Genomic DNA, 26,932 nt, shown 5'->3' on the forward strand with positions numbered 1-26,932 from the left:
TCAAGTTACTGTACAGCACTTTGGTACACATTTTTATTGGTGCTTTCTAAACTGGATTTGGATAAATACATTTTTTTATATTTGATGCCAAAAACACGTTCAGCTAGAAAACTGAATCACTTACAGTGCTGTAATGAGGAATCCGATTTTTATTTTGAGAACAGAAAGGATTAACATTACATCAATTATTTATATTTATTCAGAGAGTTAAAGGCTGCAGGTTCTTTTCCGTGAATACACAAGTGGAAAACTTCTCCATCATAGTTACATCTTATCAACCTACAAGCCCAAACATAAGTTATTTTATCATTTATGAGACAGCAGTGTGGGTTTTTCTCTACAGAAACGACTGCAACAATCTCCTGCAGGATTGCATTTTAGCTGACAGACCTGACACAGCCATCTGCCACTCCAACCCAAATAAACTGTGCAGATTAATGAATCCTGTCTGTTGGCAAACTAACTGCTAATGGCCACTTTACCCTGGACTGGTACGTTCAATCAAAGCATCTTTAAGCACACACCATCTTTGTTTTTGTAGAAGCTTGTACTGCGTGTGTGTGTGTGTGCGTGCATGCACGAAGGAAACCTCTTTTCTGAGTAGTCTCCTCACAGCTTCTGTGTTACCATGGTGACATATGACATGAGCAGCAGACAGACAGAGGAGGGGAGGCAGGGTGTGGTCGACAAACAGAGGAACAATGCAGACCGAGATAGATGCACACAGGGGTCAGTGGCTACACAACTGTGTGTGTGTGTGTGTGTGTGTGTGTGTGTGTGTGTGTGTGTGTGTGTGTGTGTGTGTGTGTGTGCGCGCGCACGCGCGTGTGACCTCATGGACCTGCAATTGTAGCTGAGGCCAGCAGGTCTGTTAACCAGGCCTCCACTGCACTGTGCTGCCAGCAACCAGGCTCCTTTATTTCACAGCAGCGACTGAAAACAAGAATGAGTCAAGCTGAAACTGAGCCTTCAGGCACCATCAGCCACCAGCCACTCAGCTCAGGTCTTCAGTGGGTTTTTATAAAGCATTTAAGGAGTATTTCAACAACAAGGAGCCAGATCGAGGACTTAATTTTTACAGCAACAACTGCTCCCACAAGCTCAAATCCAAACACAAAATTATAAAGTAACAGAAGCTTTATTGAAATTATAAAGCTATGAACTTTGATAAAAACATATTTCAGCCTTAGTTAATATTGTTAGAACAGCGTTAATCACTACTAAACCCTTCTGAGTGAAATTATTAACAATTTGATGTTTTTGATACAATTAAATTTTCCCACTTATCAATTTTCCTCTATTCTCCCATTTTTAATAAAACTTAAATTTGATTGTTTATTTAAAAGAGACAATGTGTAGTTTTTCCCCATTAATCTCTGGAATTATCAAAGCAAATTAAATGATGCACAGTTGTTGAAAAATATTGGCGGCTTCGTAACATATAACCATAAAAATATGGTGTAAAATACATGGGAGCGAGTCCAAGTCTCTGGGCAATGCTATATTAGACGCCATGTTTCCTTCTACAGGAGCCCGTGAAGACAAAACACATTTAACAATTAGTAACAAGCAGATTTTTGACCCTAATGGCCATCCGTTGGTAAGGTCTCACTCGACCACAAAATACTGCTTGCTTTCAATGATTTAAGTATGTACTGCCCCCATCGCCAAGGGAAACAAATAGTCACTTCAATAAAACCTATGGTGATTCACAAGATTTAGAGATATTTCTGTAGTAAACTATACATTTCATACATTGTACATTGTTGGATAACATACGTTTAACCAGTTATTTTAAACGTGAAACGTTTAAAACATCAAAAATATTTTTATGCAATGCTAGCCTGACTTCGCAACAGAAAAGTCCCTTCAAAGGTTTATCAGTCTAACACAAACAGCACCATCATGAATACAATGAGCATTTGTAATTGTTATAAGACACCACTTTTATTCTTTTTCATTTCCTTAAGTTTTAACTGTGCATCCATTTGCACTAAGTTATAATTTATATACACAATCATTATAAAAAATGAAAATAATGGTGCGATAGGGCTTTGTTTGACCCCTGTAGAACAAGTTAGTCTAAAAACTTCTGAATCTGCAAATAACTTGTAAAACAAAAAGAAAATCTGACAAAGCATCCCTCTGGAAAAACAGCCTTTCCACCTACACGACAGGAAACACACTATCTCCACAAAACACACACTTCCTGTTCAGTTTCCTACTTCCTGTGCAGTTGGGAAATGGAGGGAGTGGCCATTTGTTGCATTTCGTATCCCGGGGGAAGAAGGGAGAAATGAGCTTCCTGCTAGTAAATACAATATCAATTCTTCTGATGCGTGCAATAAGAAAAAATGTAAAATAACTAGATAAATAAATAAATAAAAGTCTAATCAACTGTTGCCCGTTTTTGTCAGTATATGAAAAAATGTGCACTGCATGACCTCTGTCCTGATTCTACAAGACCTGGAATACCCATGCAGAGCTGCATATTATAATGTAAGGCCTTTTTGTAATTTCAAGGCCCTAAAATCTTTTTGAGACATTTTCTTTCATTTGAAAAATTTTAATTTAGAACCAACACTACTGCTGTGTTTTTAAGCTGCTTCAGACACCAGGCTGTGGGAAGCTCCAAGTGAGTAATCTGCGAAATGACACGCAACCGTCTGGCAGAGAAAAGTTCAAGAAACTCCTCAAGTCAGCACTGGAGACAAGTGGGGGAGCATTAAAACTGTCCAACTCAGTTCACATAAAAAAAACACTTGAGCACCTCCACCTCATCCATGTCTGGGTAGAAAGCCTTTTTCATGCTGATATAACCCAATTTAGACAATAAACTCTGATCTGAGGAGATGTTTGGCCTCCTTCTGAAGCTTTTTGCTGCTTATTGTCGGGTGTATTTAAAACAACAATAACTGTTTATCACTGCTTCTGCAAATGATGCATTCAAAGACATTTAGTAAATTATAATTTCTATCCTCCCCAGAATGGACCTTCTTCATAAATAAACATTTGCAAGCATAAGAAGCTCCAAAAACAAATTACAAACTGGATTTAGTTCTGTTTACTTTGGTGACTTCTGATTCCACAATGTTATCAAATCCTTAAAATTAACTCTTCAAAAACAATACTTATTGCCTACAGCTGCTTATTAACACTGCCACATATTAAAATTAGGTTTCGAGAATCAACGGCTAATTATAAAACCATTGCTGCTAAAGCCTTTAACAAACGAAATGAAATCATGCAACAGGTCTGATTTTATTGCTATTGCCCTGTGCACCAAATGAAAGGCAAATGCAATGGTCGTTTACTTGGATGCATCAGCCGTTTTCGAAAAATTAATATGGAAGTTGCAAATGTAAGACAAAAGCATTTTTTTATGTATAAAAACTTGTTTTCAGCTTGTTTTCATGTATAAAAAAATGTATTCAAGTCCATTTTATCAACAAACTTTTCCTTCTGTGCAGCATTCCAAATCCAAAGAGCTGCTGGGTAGATCCGGGGTCAACACCCCAGCTCTTAAAGAGAAGCATTTTATGGAGTTTCTCTGTGGTATCTGGAAAGGCAAACGCCGTTCGAAAAGGTGACAGAATGAAAATAGGGATGCACAAAACAGTAATTGTTAATAACCATCACAATATCAGTGTGTGCAATGGTAATATAGTAAAGGATGGATAGAGCTTATTTTTACCAATTTTCCTCATTAGGATCTCAAGGAACTGTTGTCTAAATCCAGTGGTCATCGGGCGAGATATGTGGGACACCCATGGCTGCATGCACAAAAGCTCTAGATCCCAATAATATCACATTAAACATTTTCTTGTTTGGACAGAATCCTAAATAAACCTGGACAATAATTCAATAGCGTGCTTGGGTCTGTGTTTTTGATTGGTTGGGAGTAAATATTGACACATGTACTAAGCTACTCAATAAGCTTTAATAGAGAAAACAAACTTTTTATTGAAGTTTTTATTGACCCAATTTTTTCTATTGCACAATACGTCTATCAAACAATATGTTGCAGCAAGAAGCGGTGGAGGAAAGTGTCCCGTAAAAAGGTTAAAGTAGTTCACAAGCACGGCAATAATTTTGTTTTTACACGTATGACAAAAAAAAAAACGGTCAATAGCAAAATTTGCTGAGAATCAAAAAATTCAGTCTGGTAACACAACCAACTTGTTTAATCATAAAGTAATGACATAAAATAGCCAGGGCTGCATTTAAAATATATTTTTTACATTTATTTTTAATTATTATCAATTACAGATATTGCTCAATATGAACTTTTTTTATATCAATATGCTTATTTTCTATATTGTCCAGCCCTAATCCTAAGCATTCTTAGAATCTTCACATTAAACATCACATTGACATTATTCAGGTACGTTAACATAAGCACAGTTATTCTCTGGCATCATACAGTGAGGAACATGAGTGTTAGAACACCTTGCGATTTTGCAAGTTCTCCCACTTTAAAATCATGGAGGGGTTTGAAATTCACATTGTAGGTGCATTACCACTGTGAGAGACAGAATGAAAAAAAAATCAGGAAATCACATTGTATGATCTGTAAAGAATTTATTTGTTGTTTGTTGCACATAAGTATTTGAACACCTGAGAAAATCAGTATTAATATTTGGTACAGAAGCCTTTGTTTGCAATTACAGAGATCAAACGTTTCCTGTAGTTTAGGGTTGTCACGGTAACCGGTATAGCGGTAAACCCCGGTAAAAAAGTTGACAATAAAAATAACCGTCCAGTTTTTAAAAAACTATATTATCTCGGTGGGTTTACCGTGGCCGCGGTTTCGGCGCGATGACCCTTACCAGCCACCGTCGCTTCAGCTGAAGTTCCCGCGGTGCGCACACGCACTTTTTAGTTTGCAACGGCACCAAAACTTTGAAGCTGAAATAATGGCCGAAGGAGGAGACGGCAGCGCCCAGGACATCCATCCGCCCTCAAAGAAGACTAAATCGGAAGTATGGGCATATTTTGGATTTCTGAAAATGCTGAGGGACAGTTAATAGAAGACTGCTATCCCGTTTGCAGAACGTGCAGGAAACAAGTGTCTGCAAAAGGCAGCAACACTTCGAATCTAATGGCACATCTGTGTGACGATCACCCACGTCTCTACAGCCAGTGCAAGGTAAGTTAACATTAGCATTTTAGCTGAAATGCATGACGTGAGGACTTTTGGTTGAGGGAGAATGCAACGAGTCACTATATACTGTAGCCGCAGCGTCCTCTGCCAGCATTTGTGTCACGGACACCCTGTTGCTGGATGAAGCATCTTATTTGTTGATGATGAAGAGAAATATACAATTAGTTCCTTGTCATTGATTTGTTTACTTATTCAATGCCATTTATACTTGAACATTTGGATTTGATTACATAGTGTAGTAGTTATTTTAGTAATTTGTTTAAAGTGGCTATTTGTTTTAAATACATATTTTTTAAGGTTGACTTGTACAGTGCTCAAGTCAAGTGTGGACTGGAGTTTTAGATTTTCATTTTGATAATGAAGAAAACAAGTATATGAGAAAACAAGTGGTGTTTCTTTGATTTGTTTACATATTGTTTATGTTTTGAATGTTTGGATTTGTATAATTTAAACCTGCACTGACTACTGTAACATGTTCCAGAAAAATAAGCTATTTGTTCCTTTACTTGTGAAAAGTTGCACTTTTGCTAAGGCTTTGTGTTATTTTAGGTTTAATAAACACTGTTAAACATTTTCAAAACTATTTCAGTTTGTGTAGAACAGGACTATCAATGCTTTCTGAACATATGCAACACCGTTTAAAAAATACCGCAATAATACCGAAAACCGTGATAATTTTGGTCACAATAACCGTGAGGTTAAATTTTCATACCGTGACAACCCTACTGTAGTTCTTGACCAGGTTTGCACATACTGCAACATAGATTTTGGCCCACTCCTCCGCACAGATCTTCTCTAGATCTGTCAGGTTCTGGGGCTGGTGCTGAGCAACATGGAGTTTCAGCTCCCTCCAAAGATTTTCGATTGGATTTAGGTCTGGAGACCGGCTAGGCCACTTCAGAATCTTGATACATTTCTAACGGAGCCACTCCTTGGTTATCCTGGCTGTGCTTCGGGTCATTGTCATGTTGGAAAACCCAGCCACAACCCATCTTCAATGCTCTGACTGAGGGAAGGAGGTTGTTGCGCAAAATGTCACAATATATGGCCCCATTCATCCTCTCCTTAATACAGTGCAGTTGTCCTGTCCCCTTCGCAGAAAAGCACCCCCAAAGCATGATGTTTCCACCCCCATGCTTCACAGTAGGGAAGGTGTTCTTTGGATGCAACTCCTCCTCTTTCCTCCAAACACGGCGAGTGAAGTTTAGACCAAAAAGTTCTACTTTGGTCTCATCTGACCACATGACTTTCTCCCATGCCTCCTCTGGATCATCCAGATGGTCATTGGCAAACTGCAGACGGGCCTGGACATGTGATGACTTGAGCAGGGGAACCTTTCGTGCAATGCGTGATTTGAAACCATGACAGCATAGTGTTCTACCAGCAGTGACCTTTGAAACTGTGGTCCCAGCTCTCTTCAAGTCATTGACCAGCTCCTCCCGTGTAATTCTGGGCTGATTCCTCACCTTTCTTAGACACACCTGCTTACTATCAAAACCTGGATGGCTGGGAGCTTTCTACAGCTGATTGAAGATGAGACTGAGATCCTCATCTGTGCTCCAGACATTGAAGATGAGACTGAGATCCTCATCTGTGCTCCAGACAAGCTGGTTCCCAAAGTCAGAGACTCTCTTGGTCAGCTTGCTTCTCACACCAAACCTTCCGTCGGGAATCTTGGCGTGACCTTTGACCCAGCTCTCACCCTGGATTCTCATGTCAGTTCTCTTGTTTGCTCTTCTTTCTTCCATCTCAGGAACATTGCAAAGCTAAGTCCCATTCTGTCCCGCTCTGAACTTGAGACAGTTCTCCACACCTTCATCTCCTCACGCTTAGACTACTGTAACTCTCTTTTCACGTGTCTGAGCAAAACCTCCCTGAACCGTCTACAGGTGGTTCAGAACGTCTGTGCTCAGCTTCTGACCAAGTCCTCCAAACACTTTGCTTCAAACTTGTTTGCAGCCGCAAATGAAACGTTGCAGGTAAATAAAACCTTTCTGTGTTTTAAAAAGAACTAAAAGATGGAGTTAGAATTTCAACACAGCAAGAACACACCAAAGACACAAATAAAATTGACTATGAAATAGTAGGTGGACTTTTTATAACTGATATAAGCGATCATCTTCCTGATTTTGCAATTTTTCAAAATTATTTTGGGATTAAAACAAAAGAATCAAAGATTTTATATGAAACGACATAGAACAACAAGAGCCTGCCCTCCAGGTGGACTTAAAGGAGCCCAATTGGAATGAGGTTTTTGCAAATCAAGATTCAAATAGCGCATATGATGCATTCCTAGCAACTGTAATTTCACTATATGACAAACATTGTCCTTTAGTGAAAATCACTACAAAACATTACAGATCAAATAAGCCATGGATCACAAAGGGAATAGAAGATGCATGTTAAAAAAAATCTATATAAAAGATTCAAAACAGAGGACAAAAGATGCTGAATTAAAGTACAAGTTACATAAAAATAGATTAGTAAATATTATAAGAACAAGTAAGAAAGATTATTACCACACATTATTGGAGCAAAGCAGAAGTAACACACAAGAAGCATGGAGGATATTAAATAGTGTAATCAAAAATGGCTCAAAAAATAAGAATTATCCAGACTATTTTTAAAAAGATAAAGATATTGTGCTTGATGAAACCAAAGACATTGCAAACGAATTTAATAATTTCTTTGTAAATGTTGGCTTTAATTTAGCTAAAGAAATTCCAGAGTCAAGAATTAATAATGATCTAAATAAACATAAATCAGAATGTGTCCTCCATGTTTATTGGTGCTGTAACTGATAGAGAAATAATTAACTTTGTGAAAACATTTAAAAATAAAAAGTCCACTGACTGCTTTGGTACTGATATGATATTAGTGAAAAGTATTATAGAATATATAGTGAAACCTTTTGCAAATATCTGTAATCTATCCTTTCGAACTGGTGTTTCCCTCACAAATGCAAATAGCAAAAGTTATACCAATCTATAAAAACGGAGAGATATGTCAGTTTACCAATTACAGGCCAATATCACTACTCCCACAGTTCTCAAAAATTTTAGAAAAGTTATTTGTTAATAGACTTGATAACTATATTGTCAAACATAATCTCCTAAGTGATAACCAATATGGCTTTAGAGTGAAAAGGTCAACTTCGATGGCAGTGATGGAACTTGTAGAAGGGATATCTAATGCAATAGATAATAAGGAATATACTGTTGGTGTTTTTATAGATTTAAAAAAGGCATTTGACACAATGATCATTCTATATTAATGAATAAACTAGAGAGATATGGCATAAGAGGGATAGCATACATGGATGAAAAGTTACCTGGATGACAGATGTCAATATGCTGAAATTAATCATGTAAAATATAAGCAGTTAAAAGTTACTTGTGGTGTTCCTCAGGGCTCTGTGTTGGGCCCTAAATTATTCATACTATGGAAACACTACATATATCATTTATTTAAACTGTTAAAATATGTATTGTTTGCTGATGATACCACTTTGTATTGCTCAGAAACAAATCTAGAACAGCTTCTGACTACAGTAAAAAAGGAGTTAAATATATTTAAAAACTGGTTTGATATAAAGAAGTTATCATTAAATGTAAAGAGAACAAAATCGATCGTTTTTGGCACTAGAAAAATGAAAAATATATCTAAAATCAGGGTTAATGGGATTGAAATTGAAAGAGTGTACAAAAATAAATGTATTGGAGTGATAATTGATGACAAGTCGAGTTGGAAGTCTCATATAAATCATGTGAAAACAAAAATGTCAAAAACCATTGCTATACTCTACAAAACAAAGTATGTCCTGAACAAGAAATCATTACACACACTTTATTGTACTCTGTTGCTTCCATATATGACTTATTGTCTTGAGATATGGGGTAATGCATATAAAACAAATACTCATCCTATTTTCAAGTTACAAAAAAAGAGCTATAAGAATTATAAATCAATTTAACTATATAGAACCAACTAACATTATGTTTATTAATCTGAATACCCTGAAATTTTATGATTTAATTGAATTTAAAATAGCACAGATAATGTACAAAGCACAAAATAACTTGCTTTGCCGCAGTACTCAGAAGCTGTTTAAACTTAGAGAGAGTCAATATGACTTAAGGGGAACTGAATTCTTTAACAAAAACAGAATAAGGACAAATATAGAGCAGAGATGTGTTTCTGTTAGAGGAGTTAACCTGTGGAATAGTTATGACAGTGACTTAAAAAGGTGTAGTTCATTTTCCTGGTTTAAAAACATGTTTAAAAATAGAGTATTAGAAAAATATAAAAAATCAAGAATGAAAAGAGCAAAAATAAAAATACTGAAACTCTTGAATGTTTTGCTATGTTGAAGTTACTTACTTAAGGTGGAAAGTTTTTTGTTTTGTTTTTTTGCTTTGTTTAATTTTCTGCATGCAGCTCCAGTACACAGGAGCTGGATGCAAATAGATCTTTGTTAGAAGGGTTGGCGTAATAAGCAAATGCTTCAGCCAATACCTTTTGATTAGCCTGGTCTTTGTGGTAATTGTTTTTTTTTTTTGTTTAATATTTTGTTTTTCACCGAGATATTTGAATGCTAATTAATCAATAAAGTTAAAGTGAAACTCCATACACAGTTGATTCAAGGTTTATTGTGGTTCTGCCTAATCTTATTCCCTGATAAAATAAACCACCAACCTTGTAATATAATTTCCTCTTAAACAACCGTAAGGCGCGTTATCATTTGAAGTCAACAAATTAGTTGAAACGCTCAACTCATTGCACATTACTTAACTGCTACAATACAAATAACCATCACAATCACCTAATGCATGCAAGGCTTTTCAAAACACCACAGGCAGAGAGAAAAAGTACCGTTTAAATGTAACAGGAAACCAATCCAACTCCAGTCTGTAGTAGAGCTGCGTGAAGTTACCTTTGAGCATCAGCATAACAATGTGCGTGTGTGCAACAGTCACATCGCTGGTCTCTATGTGTTCTCATTGGATGTAATGGGTACCCAACACACAGCAATCCACTGATCACAATTGTTCCCCATCTTGAAGCTCAACCAAAGGATCAAAGAAAAGAAAAGAAAAAATAACCAATTTCTACCAAAAAATGAACCCAGGAAAAGTAAGTCACACAGACCCTTTGAACGTGCGAGTAGTAAACATCAACCTCTGGATATGAGACTTGAATTATGTTGAGCTTGGTGAATGAGTATTGGCTCGCATGCCCCCAGAACTCACTAGCATGAGCAGACTTCCAGCCAGGCTTAAGGTACACACTCAGTTTTCACATTTTTACATCCACCTTTCCATATCCTACTAACACTCTGTCCTGAGGACTTGACTAATAAATGAAAAAGTTCAAATGCAATCAAAACATTAACTGTAGCAGTCAGCAACCTTAAATAAAAATTGGGAAAATTAGGGTTTTCTACTCTTCACTTATGTAAACAAAGTTGGCAAGATTCAGAGCAGCAGCACAGGGTATAGTTGACTAACAGTAAAGCTTTTTACACTATGTCAAGTAGCTTAAACTAGTTGTCCAACTAAGCCATTATCCCAAAATAAACTTTGAATATTCAAACAAACACAAGCTGGAAAAACTGTGCTGTCAGCTACAATCTGCAACAATCCAAGCTCTGAAAGGGATATGAGACAATCATTAATAATACAAGTTCAAAGGGACTGAGGACTTCTTCCAGGCTGAGTAACAATTAAGTTTGAAGTAAGCAACACCACATGAAAACATTCCTTTAATTAAATTGAATTAATTTTTTCCATTTGATATCAAATTTCAAATGAGTTGATGCCAACAAGGCAGGCAGGACCAGTGGATCAGACAGCTCTGCTTGAAGGAATCTGTGCTTGTTGCTACCGAATCTCAATTCAGGGGAATAACCGGCCAACAAAACCTTCTAATATTAACATAGTCACATGATTTGAGCAACAGTCCTTTGCCTAACTTTTTTTCAATCGGTTTTTCTTTGGTGTAAAGTAGGGATGTGAATTGGCTAAATTCTGGCGATAAGATACGCATCACGATACAGGGGAGACGATACAAAATATTACCGTCCTGAATGTTGCGATACATTCAGTCAGACAATATTAATGTTTTGTTAAGACTGAATTAATTGTAGGAAAATTCAAACAACATTCTAAATGGATGTTTAAAATAAGGAATCTGAACCATAATAGAGGGATTTACATTTTAACGGTGAAAACAAAACCCATTGCACACTGCTGCTAACTAGCGGTCAGTGTTTGAATTGAACCAAAAAGAAAAGAAAATATAGAAATATTTGCATATAAATTCTTCCAAAAATGAGTTACACAGCTTTTGAATATTTATAAAATATTGCAGGAAAAAATCACGATATATTGCCATATCAATATTTTCTCACATCCCTAGTGTAAAGCTAACTATGCGTCTGTTGCTGCTGCCTCTTGGCCAGATCGTCATAACTGAGAAGGAGTTCTCAATCGACTCATCTGGTTAAATTAAATAAAAACGGTTGTGTCACATAACCCGAGTCCAGCATTCAGAAATAATCTCAGTATTTATGCACTCTCCAAGTCCTGTGTAACTGAAGTACCTGTTTGGTTATAATGAGCCCAGCAGCATAGGATCCACAACAGACCTTAATCAGTTTGAATTTGCTAGATTAAAATGTTTGAGAACCTTTGTTCCAGACTAATCAGCCATCCATAGCTAATCTAATCACACGAATGATCTCACTGCTGTTGGTGGCAAGTTGCAGAGAAATGAAAATAACTTTTTTCAATTTTTAAACTGTCAAATATTTTGATTTTGTATGATTAATCAAACCTAAGATAGTTGCCAATCACACTTGAAAACTGTGTGTGGCAGGTTTTCATTCACAGCTACACTCTGGACTCTGTCTGGACAATCTGAAGAACACTTGTGCAGCTTGGGGGCTCCACCAGCTGACATATGGGCAGCAGGGTGTGGTGTTGCAAGAGCGGTCATGCATCTGCTTTACATTTAATCATGTCCAACTGGACGAGACGCTGAGCATGCTCCAGCACAGATCCAGAAGCAATGCTCCTTGCACGAGAATTGCAAGCTAGAGAACTAGTCAACATGGTTAATCATTCCTTACAGATCAGGGAGGTTTGTGAGTGCAGTACACAACTCTGGCAAACGGCTGGCCAGCTTCAAGTCCAATAAAATAATCGGCTCAAGAGGAGAGGGGACCTTGTGACCCCCCTTACACCCAAGGCGAGGTGGGGGTGGGCTGCCTGCCTAAAACACAACCGCAGATTTAAAACAAAACTAACAAGTGATAAGACACAATCAGAGGGAAGGTTAAGGTTACCAACTAGTAGGGACAAAAAAAGAAACTTCATTTTTTTGGTGCATTAATAGTTCTTTTTCTGTAATTCATTAGTAAACAAACTCCTAGTCTTTGCAGGCGAGTTAATTACAGCACTGTTTCTTAAGAGGTTGCAGGGTGAAATTACTGCTGGTCCCACAAGCAGCAGCCAGCTAGTGAAGTGTGAGGACAAAGCAGGACATGATGACAAGGTCCATGTCCCAGCACTGGCAGCCAGTCTTAAGGGTTGTGGGTTTTTGGTGCCTACCCAGGTGGAAGCATTTACGCCCAACCATTTGTCAATCCTTTTAAGCTGTTATTTATTTACACTACGTATCAAACAGCCTCCCCGCGTTACTGGGGTTTGTCAGCCATGGCGCTCTCTGCTGAATGTCCGCTAGCGAACACGGAGATAGATGGGTTATTACTGACGTGTGATGAACATTGACAACACTTATTCTGACAGTCAGATTATATATAACAGTGTAGGAGCTTGCTAACTAGCTAGCTAATAAAAACTTGCAAATCAGTGCGGTCAGTTATCTCATGAGGACCCGTTTCTAACAATACCCTGCTGTGTTTACATAAAAACACTAATACTTAAATAAAATTCGGCTTGTTGTGTATGCACATTCATGTCAACTTTGATCCAAATCATTGCTCCTCGGATCCACAGCTGTGGGCGGTAGTTTGCTAGCAGCTAGCTGCATTAGTATAATATTTTTCCTTTAGTGAGACAAAACGATGTTGAATTTTACCCAGTTTAATAGGTTAGTCGCTACAGCAGCTTTAATAATACTATTGAATGCCTCATAATGAACCCTTTGTGTGTACTATAGGGTGAATCCGCTGATTTTTCAATGGAGTTTGGTACTGGTTCGCTTCACTCGCATCCGGGGAATTACCACAGAGTAACCACGCTGCCCACAACACAACCTGACTTCCAACATTCCTAACCCCGGTGTGTCAGCTCTGTTTGGCTCAGGAGAGGCCCCACAGCGCCGCGGCCTGCCCTGCTGCTCCGTACGGATCTCCTACCTCTGTGGGCTGGCTGATCTCGAACAGGTCGAGCCGGTTGGCGTTCCAGTGGTTGATGATGTCGGCCAGTTTCCTCCTCTCCTCTTCCCTGCTCCCCGACATTGTGGACAGTCTTTCTGAGCCTCGATGTGCGTTGGGTGGGTACCGTTTGATGAAACTTTCCGTAACGTTAGTCCACAGGAGAAGAAACCGCCGTCGCCGCTGAACTCAACCGTTCCGGTCTTCTGCTTGTTTTTTTTTTCAGCCGGTGCTTAGCACGGTCTGTATCCCAGCTCATCGACCGACCTGCTGTCTCTGCTTCACGTTCGCAGTGCACCTCTCCGCGCGCTCACGAGGAATCTCCGTGAACGCGCACTACTGTTAACCATTTAATGTCCAAAATGAATTTGATTCATTACGTCACTTTTCTCACACCAGGCACGTGCTGTAGTAAACCAGGATGACGCGGCTATGATAATTAAAGGTCATTCAACTATTCTATATATTTTTTTCAAACAACAACAAAATAACTTTGACATTGGTAGCAAAACAAACACTGAAATGTAAAAGGTCCAAAATAAGCAGATGAGCAATTATAAACAATAATAAGTTATTATAGTGTAAAAAGCAAATATGGATGTTGGCATGTTAAAATGTAGAGAAGTAACCATGTGAAAGCTGATGGAGTTTCAAATATTACTCCCAAAAGATAAAAATAATTAAAATGAAAAGGTAAAAAAAAATGATTCCAAACGTTTTAATGAACTCTGAATGCATCGGATGTGTCTTAAATGCTAGCATATTTTGTCTCTGATTATAAACAAAATAACCCATGTATGTTTATATTTATTCACATGTTGTTTTTTGAAGTAATTTTTTTAACTTAACCAGATGAGTCCATAACCACTGAAACATTGAGATGCAGCAGATGAGTGATTCGTGTTGTCATATCCAAGTTACGCTTTAGTTTGCAGGAGCTGAATGTCACACTGAGCTGCCAAACCTCTCAGCATGCATGCAAGAGGAGGCAATTTAAATATTGGCTGCCTACGCAGGATACGACCTTCTACTTGCTGATTTTGGAACAATAATTAGTGGGAAAAGATGTAAAACATTTAAAGTTTAGCGCATCGGTGCACACAAAAAATTAAGATTTGCTTTAAAAAAGCAAATTTCCCTGCATGTAAGCGCACATACATTTATTATGAGTCATTGCCTTCAGTCCTAATAACTTCCCTCAATCCGGGACTTCCTTCCTGTTGATATTCTTTAAAATCCTTGTTTCTTTTGTGTGCGTGTTTGCTGAGGGGTGTGTGTTATTGTCAATGACAGAGCATTGCTTCCATGCAAATACCAGCTCTTTATTAACACACTGCTGTCAGTGAATCTAAAAGGTCACCAAATACCAGGCAGAACCCTGTGAAATGTCAGGAACATCTTGGCGATCACATCTACAGAAATAGCTTAGATACAGCAGAGCGGTTAGTCATGTGGACCTCCCACCTTCCTCCTCAGACAGGGCGTCAAACAGCGGCAGCTTCCTATAAATATATTAGTCACCGAGCCAGGATTTAAGAGTGCTGGTGTATAATAGATGAGTACAGTGATGAGGTCACGTGTGCGTAATATGAAGATAAGGTTTTATTGGAACAGCTGATTTTAAAAGTACAAGCATGGTGGAAGAAACAGGAAAATAAATTTCACATTTATCTCGAGTTATCTCATGTCTCAGATGTTTGCAGCAATCATTTTCAAACAAGCTTGGAACAAAACTGTGTGAGACTTAGCGATAAGCATGCTTACGTTAGTACGCTGCTATTTTCAGTGCAAAAATGTTTGATTTAATCCCAGGGCCATGGTGTTAGGGATTTTACAGAATCATAATTATACAGAAGCACATTAGAGCAACAGTTTTGGGAAGTTGGGACCTTTGTTAAACAGCAGCAGCTCAGTTAAAGGCGCTACAAAGAGTTTCTAGCTTAAACCACTGTTGACTGATAACCAGTGCTGAGCTCCTGTGCTGAGCATCAGTTATTTTTATCTAATCAGATATCCCAGTGGTTTTACAAAAAGGGACATTTAGCCACTTTTTACCATGTAAACAGCTTCTTAAACAGCCTCTGTTTGGAGAAATAGCTTTTAGAAGGAGAAGAAGAAGAAATGATCTTTTCTATAGCGCCTCTCAAGATAAAAATCACGAGGTGCTTCACAAAACAAAAATGCAAAAATATAAAAAAGAATTGTTTTTATTTCTTTATGTTTATTTCTTTATGTTCATTTCTGTTGTGCAGTGCTTTGTTTGGTCCTTGGGCCATGTGAAGGCGTTATATAAATAAAGTTTAGAAGTAGTAGCAGAGTGTCAAGCGGGGAGGCATTGGGTCCCATTTGTTTAAAGACTTTGGTATGACCCGAATGTGGATTTGAACCCACGATCTCCCAGTCTCAGGGTGGATACTCCATTATTATATACAAGTAAATCAGTTTAAAGTGTTTTCACATCCCGTTTATTGATATTTTCACTTTCAAAAGCAGACAAACTGTTCCTCTTCAACCGATGAGTTGTGCTTCGAACTCTTTTAACTGCAGAACTGAGAAACCGCAACAGGAAACCAATTTTACCAGCTAGACCCAGCCACTTCCTGTATTTGGGAAGTAATCGTCACCACACACAAAAATGCAAACCTGAACCAGCAAAAGTATCACGTGTGTCAAGTTCTGATCCACACAAAGAGATCGCTGGATGTGATTTGCATTTTACAGTCACATTTGAGAATCACATGCTGCCTTCATGTCCTCATCATCCCAAATGCTTATCGGTGTTTTTGTCTCCCACTCTGAACACAACAAGCCTCTGCTATCTGCAGGTTTTCTAAATAAGAGCTGATAACGTTTTATAAGGATTACATCACTTACTGTAACTGTTTCAAGTTTTACACAAGTTAGAAAGAAATGAATACAAATAATGACTGAAGACACAACAGATGCGAGCAAACATCTGAGTCATTTAGGAGGGAGTGTTGCTTAAGAAAATAACGCGACTTTAGTTTAAGAGGATCTACGTTCAAAAATGAAAATAGGAAGTTTGGAAGAAGAACAACAAGAACTGAAAATCTACAAAGAGCAAAAATATTTATTTTAAGAGCTGATAAACGTGAGCTCGCTAGCATAATCTCTCCATAACTGAGGCAAGCGTCTCTTGAAAAATACACGTTTGTATAACTTTAAAGGTAAATTATCACATTATCATAAAAAAACACATTCATGTTTTTTTAATCCAAAAAGAGTTTTAAAAAACTCTAGATTAATAAAGCTTTAAAACTGTTTTAGTTGCTATTTGTATTATATTTTAAAAAAGAAAAATGATATATTGAGGTAAAAGGGGTAATTGTAGGATGAGAAGATCGTGCAGATGAAGAACTTTTAGATTTTATTCCCAATTAGACAGAAAACTGATTTCATCTGTTTTGTTAAAAGAAAAAAACTCATCCTCTTTATCCAAGCGCTCCATGATGAATGAGAGAACGTGTCAGAAAAATGAAGTTCTAAAGAAGTGATTTTTTTATAATGATAATAAAGATTTCAAAGGGTGCTCAGACTGTACAGCTTTGGATTCAGAGACAGATTTTTCCTCATGAAACAATCCAAACTGGCCTGAGGGATCAAAGAAAATCCACAGGAGGCATCAGAGAATTGTGAAATAAAGGGATGCAGGGGTCAAATATGCCAGAAAAAAGGCAGTTGGCGCATGAAAAATAGATGTTCTGATTTGTTTTTAGTTGTTTTCTAAGAAATTTGGACACAAATCATTTTCAGGTAAATTTATCTATAAATATTTTACGTTTTTCAGACACTTCTATCCAAAGGGAGTTACTTCAACATGCATGCTTATGGTTTGGGGGAGAAAAGTAGTGTAAAACGCATGCATGGATGGGGAGAACATGACAACTCCAAGCATAAAGGCAGCAACTAGGTTTTGAACTAGCAACCTTTTTGCTGTGAGCCAACAGTGCCTCCAACTGCATCAGGATGCATTGATAATAAACAAAGTGCAGCTGAATAAATTCAGCATCCCTAATTGGCAAAGACTTCTTTGATTTGCTGGACGTTTAAATTATGTATACTTTTCTAAAGATCTTTTGTGTTTTTGTGCTAAAATAACCCTTTTTGTTGAATTTAGACAGAATCCTCATGTGCAAAGTAAGAAAAGAAGCAAGTCCCTGAAAGTTTTCACTCAGGAAAGTTGGATCCTTTTAAAGTATCTGAGACAGGTAGCTGAAAAATGCACCCCTCTCTGCCCGGTGGCGTGACTCAGGTTGTTATCTATCAACACACCGTTCTGTTTTTCCTGCTCCATTCTTGCCATCTGTGGCTCGTATTCCAAGAGAAACACAAATCTCTCCCTTGCTGCTCAACAGGAAACATCTGCTGCACTTTGGCCATGCAGGATATGAGCAGAACCCTTCCAAGTCAAAAGGTGTGAAAAAACAAAGCTACAAACTTAAGACTCAAAGTTAATACATTCATCCCTCTCTTTTCCAGTGGCCCATGTTAAAAGGAGGTATTTTTTATACAGGATAAGCACTGATGTGATGATTTTTTTCTCCAAGTTTCACATACATGCTTCAAGTGAAAATTGTCTTAAACTGTCAAGAGTGCATTAGCTGTAGAAATGAAAGAGACAGGAAAACAGTCATGCCAGAAAAAGCCAGACTCTTCTAGATCACAGAGAATATTTGCCTTCATGGCCCCACCCACCTTGGCTTTGGACTGCTCATGGGTAGGTGAAGCAGAATACATCTAAGCTAGTAGAAGCTAACCATTAGCAACTCTGTAACATGGTAGAACACATTCAGGCTTGTGTTATTTGTGGAGGTAAAACAACATAGCATTATTTTACTCAAAGAAGAGTGAACAAAGGCAGCGGATGAGTTGAATCACTGTTAAGGAATGAGAGGTGAAACATCTGCACATCATGAATATTCATTTGTAAGCCTCGTTAAGTTGCTATCGTCTGCTCCCAACTCCTTCAACAAACTCCTACCCCAGGGCTATTCAATTCCTGGCATCGAGGGCCGGTATCCAGCTCATTTTCATGGTTTCTCTAGTCTAAAATACTAGAATCAGTGGTTGAATCACCCGTGCAGCAATACATCAGGCTCAACAGAAGCCTGATAATCGTGCTGATAGAAATCAGGTGTGTTGAAGCAGGATTAAAACCCAAATGTGCTGGATACCGGCCCTTGAGGCTCTACCCTCTATAAGAGAAGCGCCAGAGCTTTTTTCCCCACAAAAAAGGACTCACAAGGCATTCTAATCATCTAGAATATAAAGTATCAATTCAATTCAACATGTCACTGCTTTCATCACCTTCACATTTCACACAGCTGCAGCAGCCATCAGAGTGGAGGCTGAACTGAACAAAGCTGTGCTAAATAAATTCAGAAGGCAGATCAAATCATCGCAGAACGGGCAAAACCAGAGCTGATTGGTTACGGAACCTGACATCTACGCTCCTGGAAGTCTAATGCTGCATGTTTTCCTTCGAACTAGATCTTCAGCACCAAAAATACCTGCAGGTATTCCCCTGATCACTCAGTTGGTCAGTCAAGACTCTCTCTCACACACGCGCACGCAAATGTGAGACTCTTAAGCTGAATGCCAGTGAATGATTCAAGGGTTAATGTATCATAAACTGGGTTTTGTTCCACTATATATCAGGTAAATATGGGGGCAAAAACAAGTCGAGGTAGAAATTAGAAGTCTGGGAGTCTAAACACAACACATAACCAAAACCATGATAGCTCTAAATTATAACCTTGTTGTAAAGACGAAAATAATTTTGACTGACTCCAATGGATGCAAAGATATAAACAAACACAAAACAGCTGTTTCTGAGCACATTTTTGATGAAATGCCATAAGGAAGTGCTCTCCATAGTCCTGTCTGAGAGAACCAATATGTGGACACACCTTAGGTTGTCTTCCAAGTTATTTTCTCTGTCCTCATATGAGACGCTAAAGCCTGCTACTGATGGCAGGTCAGGGTTTTATGGTGGGATGATGCATTTACAAACAATGCAAAGCTCTATGGAAAGACCTGCAAATGTCTGATCAAGCCTACCTTCTCCTTTCTTTTACTTCCAGCTTTATTTTGTTCCTTACTTTGTGGGAAACTAAGAAATAAACAAATGTGTTAACTTCCAGGCATTCTAACAACCAGTTAAACAGCAATAGTGAAAGTGGAACATGTTTGTTTTGTCTCACTGCACCAACCATCTGCAGTCCATCCAGCCACAATAAGTTTTTGTTGCACTCCAGATACTGAGTCAAAACAGGCACACACTGAAAATAGAGGAGATGGTGTTTAGATAGAGGAGTGAGGGAGGAGCGCGGGGTGACACATCCATAGAGAGGAGCTGATTTTACAGATGTTTTGGGAGTTCTGTGGTCAATGATGGACATCTGGAAAAGCCATGAGCAGGCTGTGGTGACAGGGGTGGAGAATTCCTTCCAAAGCGTGGGTTTTCATAACAGCTGCAAGGCTGTTTGGGGTTGATTCGTGTTAAAACCAGACTTGAGCTGGAATAACCTGGTAAGCACAAATTTGCATTGTGGAAAAAAAAAACACGGCAAGTTTGGTAAGAAATGTATTTTAGTACCGAGTTGGTACATTTTTCATGAAAAGGTGTTTTGGTTAGGATTAGGTTAGCTTTGACATTTATCTCCCCTAAATCTGTCTTCATCCTGTCCTACGAAGACTGTTCTTAACCAAAGCAAACACCTGCACAGAATGCTTTTGTTTATGTCTCATCGCCTCAGCTTTAATAAGAATCTTTCCTTCAGTGAGACTTTTGTTTCATGCCAACCCTGAGATAGAAAAAAACCCTGCATGCTTTAAGCTGTGCCCGGATTCATTTAGTTCTTTGATGTCCAGAATACGAGAATAGATCAGTTTTGAATCAAAACTAAAGTTGTATTTATTTGTTAAACACTGACTAATCACATCAGGGTCAGCTCTGTCGGACCGTTCCAGGGTGGCTGTGGCTATGTAGTAGCTTATCATCAACTGTCAAGACCATTTTCAAAACATGAGACCACACGTGTAGTGATAAAAAAAATAATTTATTCAGCAGTTTTGGTCCTACAGTGTGTGGTGCACAAAAACTACACACCGTACACAAACCGATTCCACGCACAAACATCCATCCATCCATTGTCTGAACCCGCTTTGTCCACATAGGGTCGCGGAGAGGGGGGCTGGTGCCCATCTCCAGCGGTCAACGGGCAATCAGGCGGGGTACACCCTGGACAGAGAGCCAGTCCATTGCAGGGCAACACAGAGACACACAGGGCAAACAATCACACACACACACTCACACCTAAGAACAATTTAGACAGACCAATTAACCTAACAGTCATGTTTTTGGACTGTGGGAGGAAGCCGGACTACCCGGAGAGAACCCACGCATGCACAGGAAGAACATGCAAACTCCATGCAGAAAGATCCCAGGCCGGGAAGCGAACCCAGGACCTTCTCGCTGCAAGGCAACAGCTCCAACCACTGCACCACTGGACAGCCACGCACGAACATTCCCCAGCCAAATGCGAAATCATGCAAAACCTCCTGAGCTCACATGTGACTTTGGCGTAAACCAACATGGTGGAGGAGCGTGCAGCATGCGTCCATCATCGCTTTCTGCATGCTAATTTGTCCTCAAATTTGGAACCAAGAAAATCCTACGTGTTTAATGTCCTCGATTTATAATCCGATCACTCCTTATGTGCTTCCGAGCAGACCAGAGCGCACTTAACACACCACACACAGCAGGAATATCTGATAACATTATTTTTGGAGTTCTCACGGTATCGGACGTGTTCTTAAGACTGTATTTAAGGGGAGAATTGGATCAGAAATTAGAATTATCATGCCATGTGAAGCAGTCTTTTAACTCATCCACTGCCATTAATGTCGTCATTTGCATTTTTTTTTACTGTGTGGGCATCGGAACGAGCCCCCGCACCGTGAGAACAAACATCCCAGCTCTAAAGCCGATCTTCATCTGCGTACGTCACGTGATCAGAAAGCAGAACATCCATGTGTTAGGAGATCATTTTGAGCTGCTGCTGTAAAAAAAAAAAAAAAGAAGTGAGGCGCAAACCAGAAAAGCTTCTGCCGATCACAATTCAGCAACGGGTTATGGAAGAACGGATAACGCTTGAAATGTGAGGATTCTTCCTGATATAAGAGGTGAGTCTCTGCTTTGTTTTGGTCGTTTTGGCGTTGCCATCATCATAGAATGCAACATTCTGTGACTCTTAAAAAACAGTAAAAACGCTGAAAAACGCTGGCAGCGAAGGGCTTTACTGATCAGGAAACGGCTGACAGTGAATCAGTTAAATTCCTCAGCCCAAATTACTTTACAAAAAAGTCAATAAATCCTTTAATGGTGTTTTTTCTATCTGTTAGGTAAGTTTTTACCCCTAAAATGAAAGAAAATGGTCACAGTAAATTCCTGAAGAAACATCTGTATTCTCTACTGGGTACTTTTCTAACAACTGTAATTTTTAAAACAGAAATGAAACCTCTAGTTCTCTTCATGAATGCAAAGCTCAACACTGAACAGCTAGTTGTGTTTAGAAGATCTCTACAATCAGGACTGTCAGTTAACTTTGTCTGGAAGTGGCTTGGAATCATTAGGAGTAAAAATAAATAAAATAAACTTCCTGAAGTGTGAAACGTAACCTGTTATGTGGTCTGTTGTGAGTGCAGTCAGCTGTAATGGAACTGGAAAGCACACGAGACTGACATCCAAACAGCAGGCGTTGTGGTTAAAACCATCTGCCAACAGGCCACAACATAAACAGTCAGCCATCCACTGACAGCTCGCAGCCCGACCGACATTCACTTCAATTCACTTAAATGAGCCTGCAAAAAGAGACAAAGGTAGGAATACCTCAGGGAAGGTGGTTAGAAACCAAACACTCTGAAAAATGATCCAACCTTTTGTCCATTTTTGTGGACTTCCCCCAGACTGTCACTGTTTCCTGACAATGGCTTCTTATATGAGCTAACAGCTACAAGTTGCAGAACTCAACATCAACTGGAGGATGTGGTTCCTGCATTAAGAAGATAATAAAAGTGTAGAAGTCCCCAACTGAGGAACTCCGTCAAGGCTGAGTTTAAGAAGTGATAGCAAAGATCACGGAGACCTGGAAGAAAGTGATTCTCACAGAGGTCACCTGGGTCATGGAGCAAACACGCTCCAGTTTGAACGGTTCACTGAAGCAGCCTTCACGTGCAGAAGAAAAGTCGTCACACACAACAAACATGATGGTTTTGGTTGATGGGTGAGTTCAAATCGGCTCTAGGTGTGAATGTGTGGTCATTTGTCTTGATGTGGCCCTGCTGTAGATGAGTCACCATTCCGGGTGTACCCCACCTTTTGACAGAGGGAAGCTGAAAATACTCTTTCAAACCCACAGGAACAAGTGAGTGTTGAAAACGGATATCAGGGATGGCTAGGACAACTCACTATTGAAAACTCTGACTAATATATGTAAATAAGAATGCAAAGTGAAAAGACAACATGCAGAAAAGTCTCCTTATAGCCCCATAGCTGCTTGTTTTGGTGTGAAGAGATTAACCGATGCGCTGGCAAACCTTTTCCCTTTAAAGCTCTTAAACAAAACAGGCGAGTAACGTCCAGGTTTAGATGAATATCCAGAAACCACATTGTGTTCTGACAGCATTAAGCAGCTTCTTTACCTTGTTGCTGTGCTGCAGAGTTCAGTAGTTTTATATCAGAAATCAGAAGGTTTCAGTTTACACTAGCTTTACTGAGGCAATGTTATTCTGGAGATTCATCAGAATTCCTGTCGTGTGCATTGTCCTCCTGCCTTTTACCCGAGCACACCTTTTAGCCCTCACACATTTGCATATACGCTGAAACTATTAGCTCAAATATCTGTGTTTGAAATAGTGCCTTCTACAACCACTCAAGGTGCTTTACAACCATGCGTCATTAATCCATGCACACACACATTCACACACTGGTGGTGATGAGCTACATTGTAGCCACTGATGCCCTGGGATGCACTGAAGCAAGGCTGCAGAGCTTGTGGGTCAAATGCATCTATTGCCTTATGTGCCGCTTGTGCATCCAGTGAAATGCCAGGGTTTGAGCCTTTTCACAATTTTCTAATTGACTGAGATATTAACTTATGGATTTTTCTAAGCTGTGAGGAATAATCATTAAAATTAGAACAAATAAAAGTTTGAAATAAATGGCTTTGGATATAATGATAATAATATTTTAAGTTGAATTACTGACACGATATTCTAATTTTTTGAATCTCAGGGGTTCAGATCCCTGTTGGGGTCTGCTCTGACCCAATCTGGTCCCTTATCGACCTCCTCAAGAGATGAAGGTCCCGAAAAACATGAAATCAAAGCAGTGTATGAAAACTCTCAGGTCCCTCAGCCAGCCAGACTTCAGCTTGCATTTTTCTCCACAACATCTTTCATTGAATGGCAGCAATGTGGAGAGTCCTCATTTACTTTGAATCTTGTGCAGCTGCTTCAGCAGCCAACAGCAAGCTGCAGACCCTCTTTGAATCTCCGACTAGGGCAGGGGTGTCAAATATGCAGCCCGCGGGCCGGATCCGGCCCGCAAGCGGGCTAAATCCGGCCCACAAGATGGTTGTGTAAACTTTATTTTCATACTTTACAATGTAGAGTGAAAATAAACTTATCTTTGTGAGCAAGTTTTCTCTGTAATGAGTATAAATAAAACAAAGCTGCGCTCAAGGCTCACACAAGAACTTGAATAACATCCTGAAGTTGGCTACCACTCAGGATGTGACTTCTGATATTGATGTGCTGGTGAAAGCTAAAAGACGTAAAGTAAAATGAGTCAAATATGCTTTAAGTGCTGCATGAAACTGATCTAGCCATGTGATCTATAAGCTCTAAGGAATGTATTTTTTAATTGATTGATTTATTTATTTGTTTCAAATTTTCAAGTACACATCAGGTGTTGTACTTGTACTATTTTGGATACACTGTCCTCAGGCTCCAGCCTTGTTTTATATTGATTGTATTAAAACAAAGAAAACAATCTGAAGTTGTTTTTAATTTACCGGTCCGGCCCACTTGGGACTAGATTTCCCTCAATGTGGCCCCTAAGCTAAAATGAGTTTGACAACCCTGGTCTAGGGTGTTGTATAATTGGATTGGAGCAAAACTACTGCATCTGAATAGATGTTAGGGGATCTTTCTCACCCATTCTCACTAACTTTATTCTTCATATTTATTTATGTTTTTTTAAGAAGTTACTGTCAACAACTTTGCTAATCTGTTTGTAGATGTCGTTTATTTCTGTAAAACACTGATGCAACAAGCAAGACTGTTGCTTGTAGGATGCTGCAACACGTCCTTCCCGGTAACCAATAAAATTGTTTTGAATTAGTTTATGACGAGGCAGCACAGACGACTGGTTGGATTGAGGAATCAAACCCACTTGGTTGCAGAAGAAGCTGAAAACTAAAGAAGCAGCCCCGAGTGTGGCATTGGCAATCGGCGGCTGTGAAGCCACATGTGGCTCCTTAGCCTCTCTGAAGTTGCTCCTTGTAGCTCTGACTAAGAAGGACTTGAACCCGTCATATTTACATTTAAAGGTGCATGATGTAAGAATGACAACCTGTGGTCAAATCTGTGTACTGCAGTCCGTTTTCAACACAAACAAATGACTCACTCCCATTCTGTGAATATCTTGGCTTTTGCTGTTTACAGCTCAGAGTAACAGAGTTTCCCATCATTTCAGAACCCGATACGGCAAAAAAAAAAAAAAAAACACACAGTTATGATGTTAAATAGTTTATTAGCTTCTTCTCTGATTCCATGAAATAGAACATGACCGCATCTTTTTACAGTGATAATGTGACTTTACCTTGGAAGGATAGAAATTGACGGTGATTCGTCATCCATCATTAAGTTTACAGAATTGCACATGAATTTATATTTTATTTTCTTTCCAATCAATGCTGGCAAAGCAAAATTAACCCACAATTTTTTCACGAAGTTGATGTTTTATTAAATCCTATTGATCAACCTTCAAATTTGGGATTGGACTTTGCAAATATTACAGAAGACATATTGTGCAAATCTTATTTCTGCATTCTTTAGTGCTGCCACGTGGGTCATAACTCCTATAAATGCTTAAAATGTCTGTCAGTGTTTGGTTTCAGTAATTATGCCTAAAACGAGCCGTTTCAAAGGGCCCTTGTGGAGTAGACCCTCAGAGAAACGGCTCTACTCTGAGCCCCTCCCAGATATCTGGCGCCTCATATATTTGAATTATTGTGACAGAGCCCTGCAATGGCTCATTCTGAACAGTACTGACATTTTCAAGAATGAAGCTGGTGAGACTGCATTATGTGAGAGGGATTTCCTTCAAAGACCTTCATGAACACGTTTTAATAGACCATAGAACTAATATACCTTAACCCTTACCTCACATTAAAGCATTTCTTTGTGCTCAAATGATTTTAAAGTTAGAAAATTTGAACGTTGGGTAAGGGTTAAAGGTGCATTATGAAGTAAAAATGACATCCTGTGGTAATATTTGGTTACTGCAACCACTTTTAAAAACTGGAGCTTTTTGCAAGCCGTCGTCAAATTACAATTTGTAGTACTAGCTCGCAGGAGACACGGCACCCCCCACACTCACTGATGGTAAACAGTCGTTACGTCCCCCCTTCATTTGTTTTGAAAGAAGAAAAACTGACAATCCCAGCAGCCAGCTGGATATGAAATATGTTTCAGTATAACCTTCATTCCAAAATGACTGAAACATTAGAATCTTTTGGGATGTTCTTATTGTGGAATTCTCACTATATTATTACATACTGCACCTTTAAAAAAGTCATGTTTCCATGAGGTAAGAAATTTTGTCAAGAGTTTGTAATAAAAACTTACGGTTGCTCAAACAGTTAAAATGCTAGCAGTTGGATGTCAGAACATACACATCCTGTGAGCTCACAGAACGAACAGTCCAGTCTCCATATCACATTTCCTTTGATGCAGCATTAAGTTGATAGAAACTCTGGCTGTTATCAAGGTTTTAAACAAGAAAAGGTTCAAGAACATCCTCTCTTAGCTGTGGAGATATCCAGGAACATAGACAAGAAGATGACAGAAAAGCTCCAAAAATCATGAATTATTCAACCCTTTCTTTGTCTTCTCTCCATTTATCCCTCAATCCCTTCTTTTTCTGCACTTGTCCAGGAGCTGCTGCACTCCCTGACAGCTTTATTGTAGCTGCTGGGAGACTGTGTGTGTGTGTGTGTGAAGCTTGACGGCATTTGTGGTGTGTGTGCGCGCGTGCGTATGTGTGTAGTGCTGTATAATAG

The 26,932-nt window shown here is 39.0% G+C and overlaps 1 protein-coding gene across 22 annotated transcripts in view; it reads right to left on the reverse strand.

The window, feature by feature from the left end:
- The window catches only part of afdna (afadin, adherens junction formation factor a), a 102,655-nt gene extending 88,762 nt beyond the window's left edge, over positions 1 to 13,893 (reverse strand). For 10 of the 22 annotated variants that reach the window (XM_054748090.2, XM_070543818.1, XM_070543819.1 and 7 more), the window contains exon 1: positions 13,545 to 13,893. In XM_054748090.2, the coding sequence (XP_054604065.2) occupies positions 13,545 to 13,646 (102 nt within the window). In that variant the 5' untranslated portion in view covers positions 13,647 to 13,893. The remainder of the gene's footprint in view (positions 1 to 13,544) is intronic. The other 12 variants (XM_054748089.2, XM_015947555.3, XM_054748087.2 and 9 more) reach the window with 2 other exon arrangements.
- Positions 13,894 to 26,932: the final 13,039 nt, after the last annotated feature.

Source organism: Nothobranchius furzeri, chromosome 2 (assembly GCF_043380555.1).
Source record: "Nothobranchius furzeri strain GRZ-AD chromosome 2, NfurGRZ-RIMD1, whole genome shotgun sequence".
In the NCBI taxonomy this organism is placed as follows: domain Eukaryota; kingdom Metazoa; phylum Chordata; class Actinopteri; order Cyprinodontiformes; family Nothobranchiidae; genus Nothobranchius; species Nothobranchius furzeri.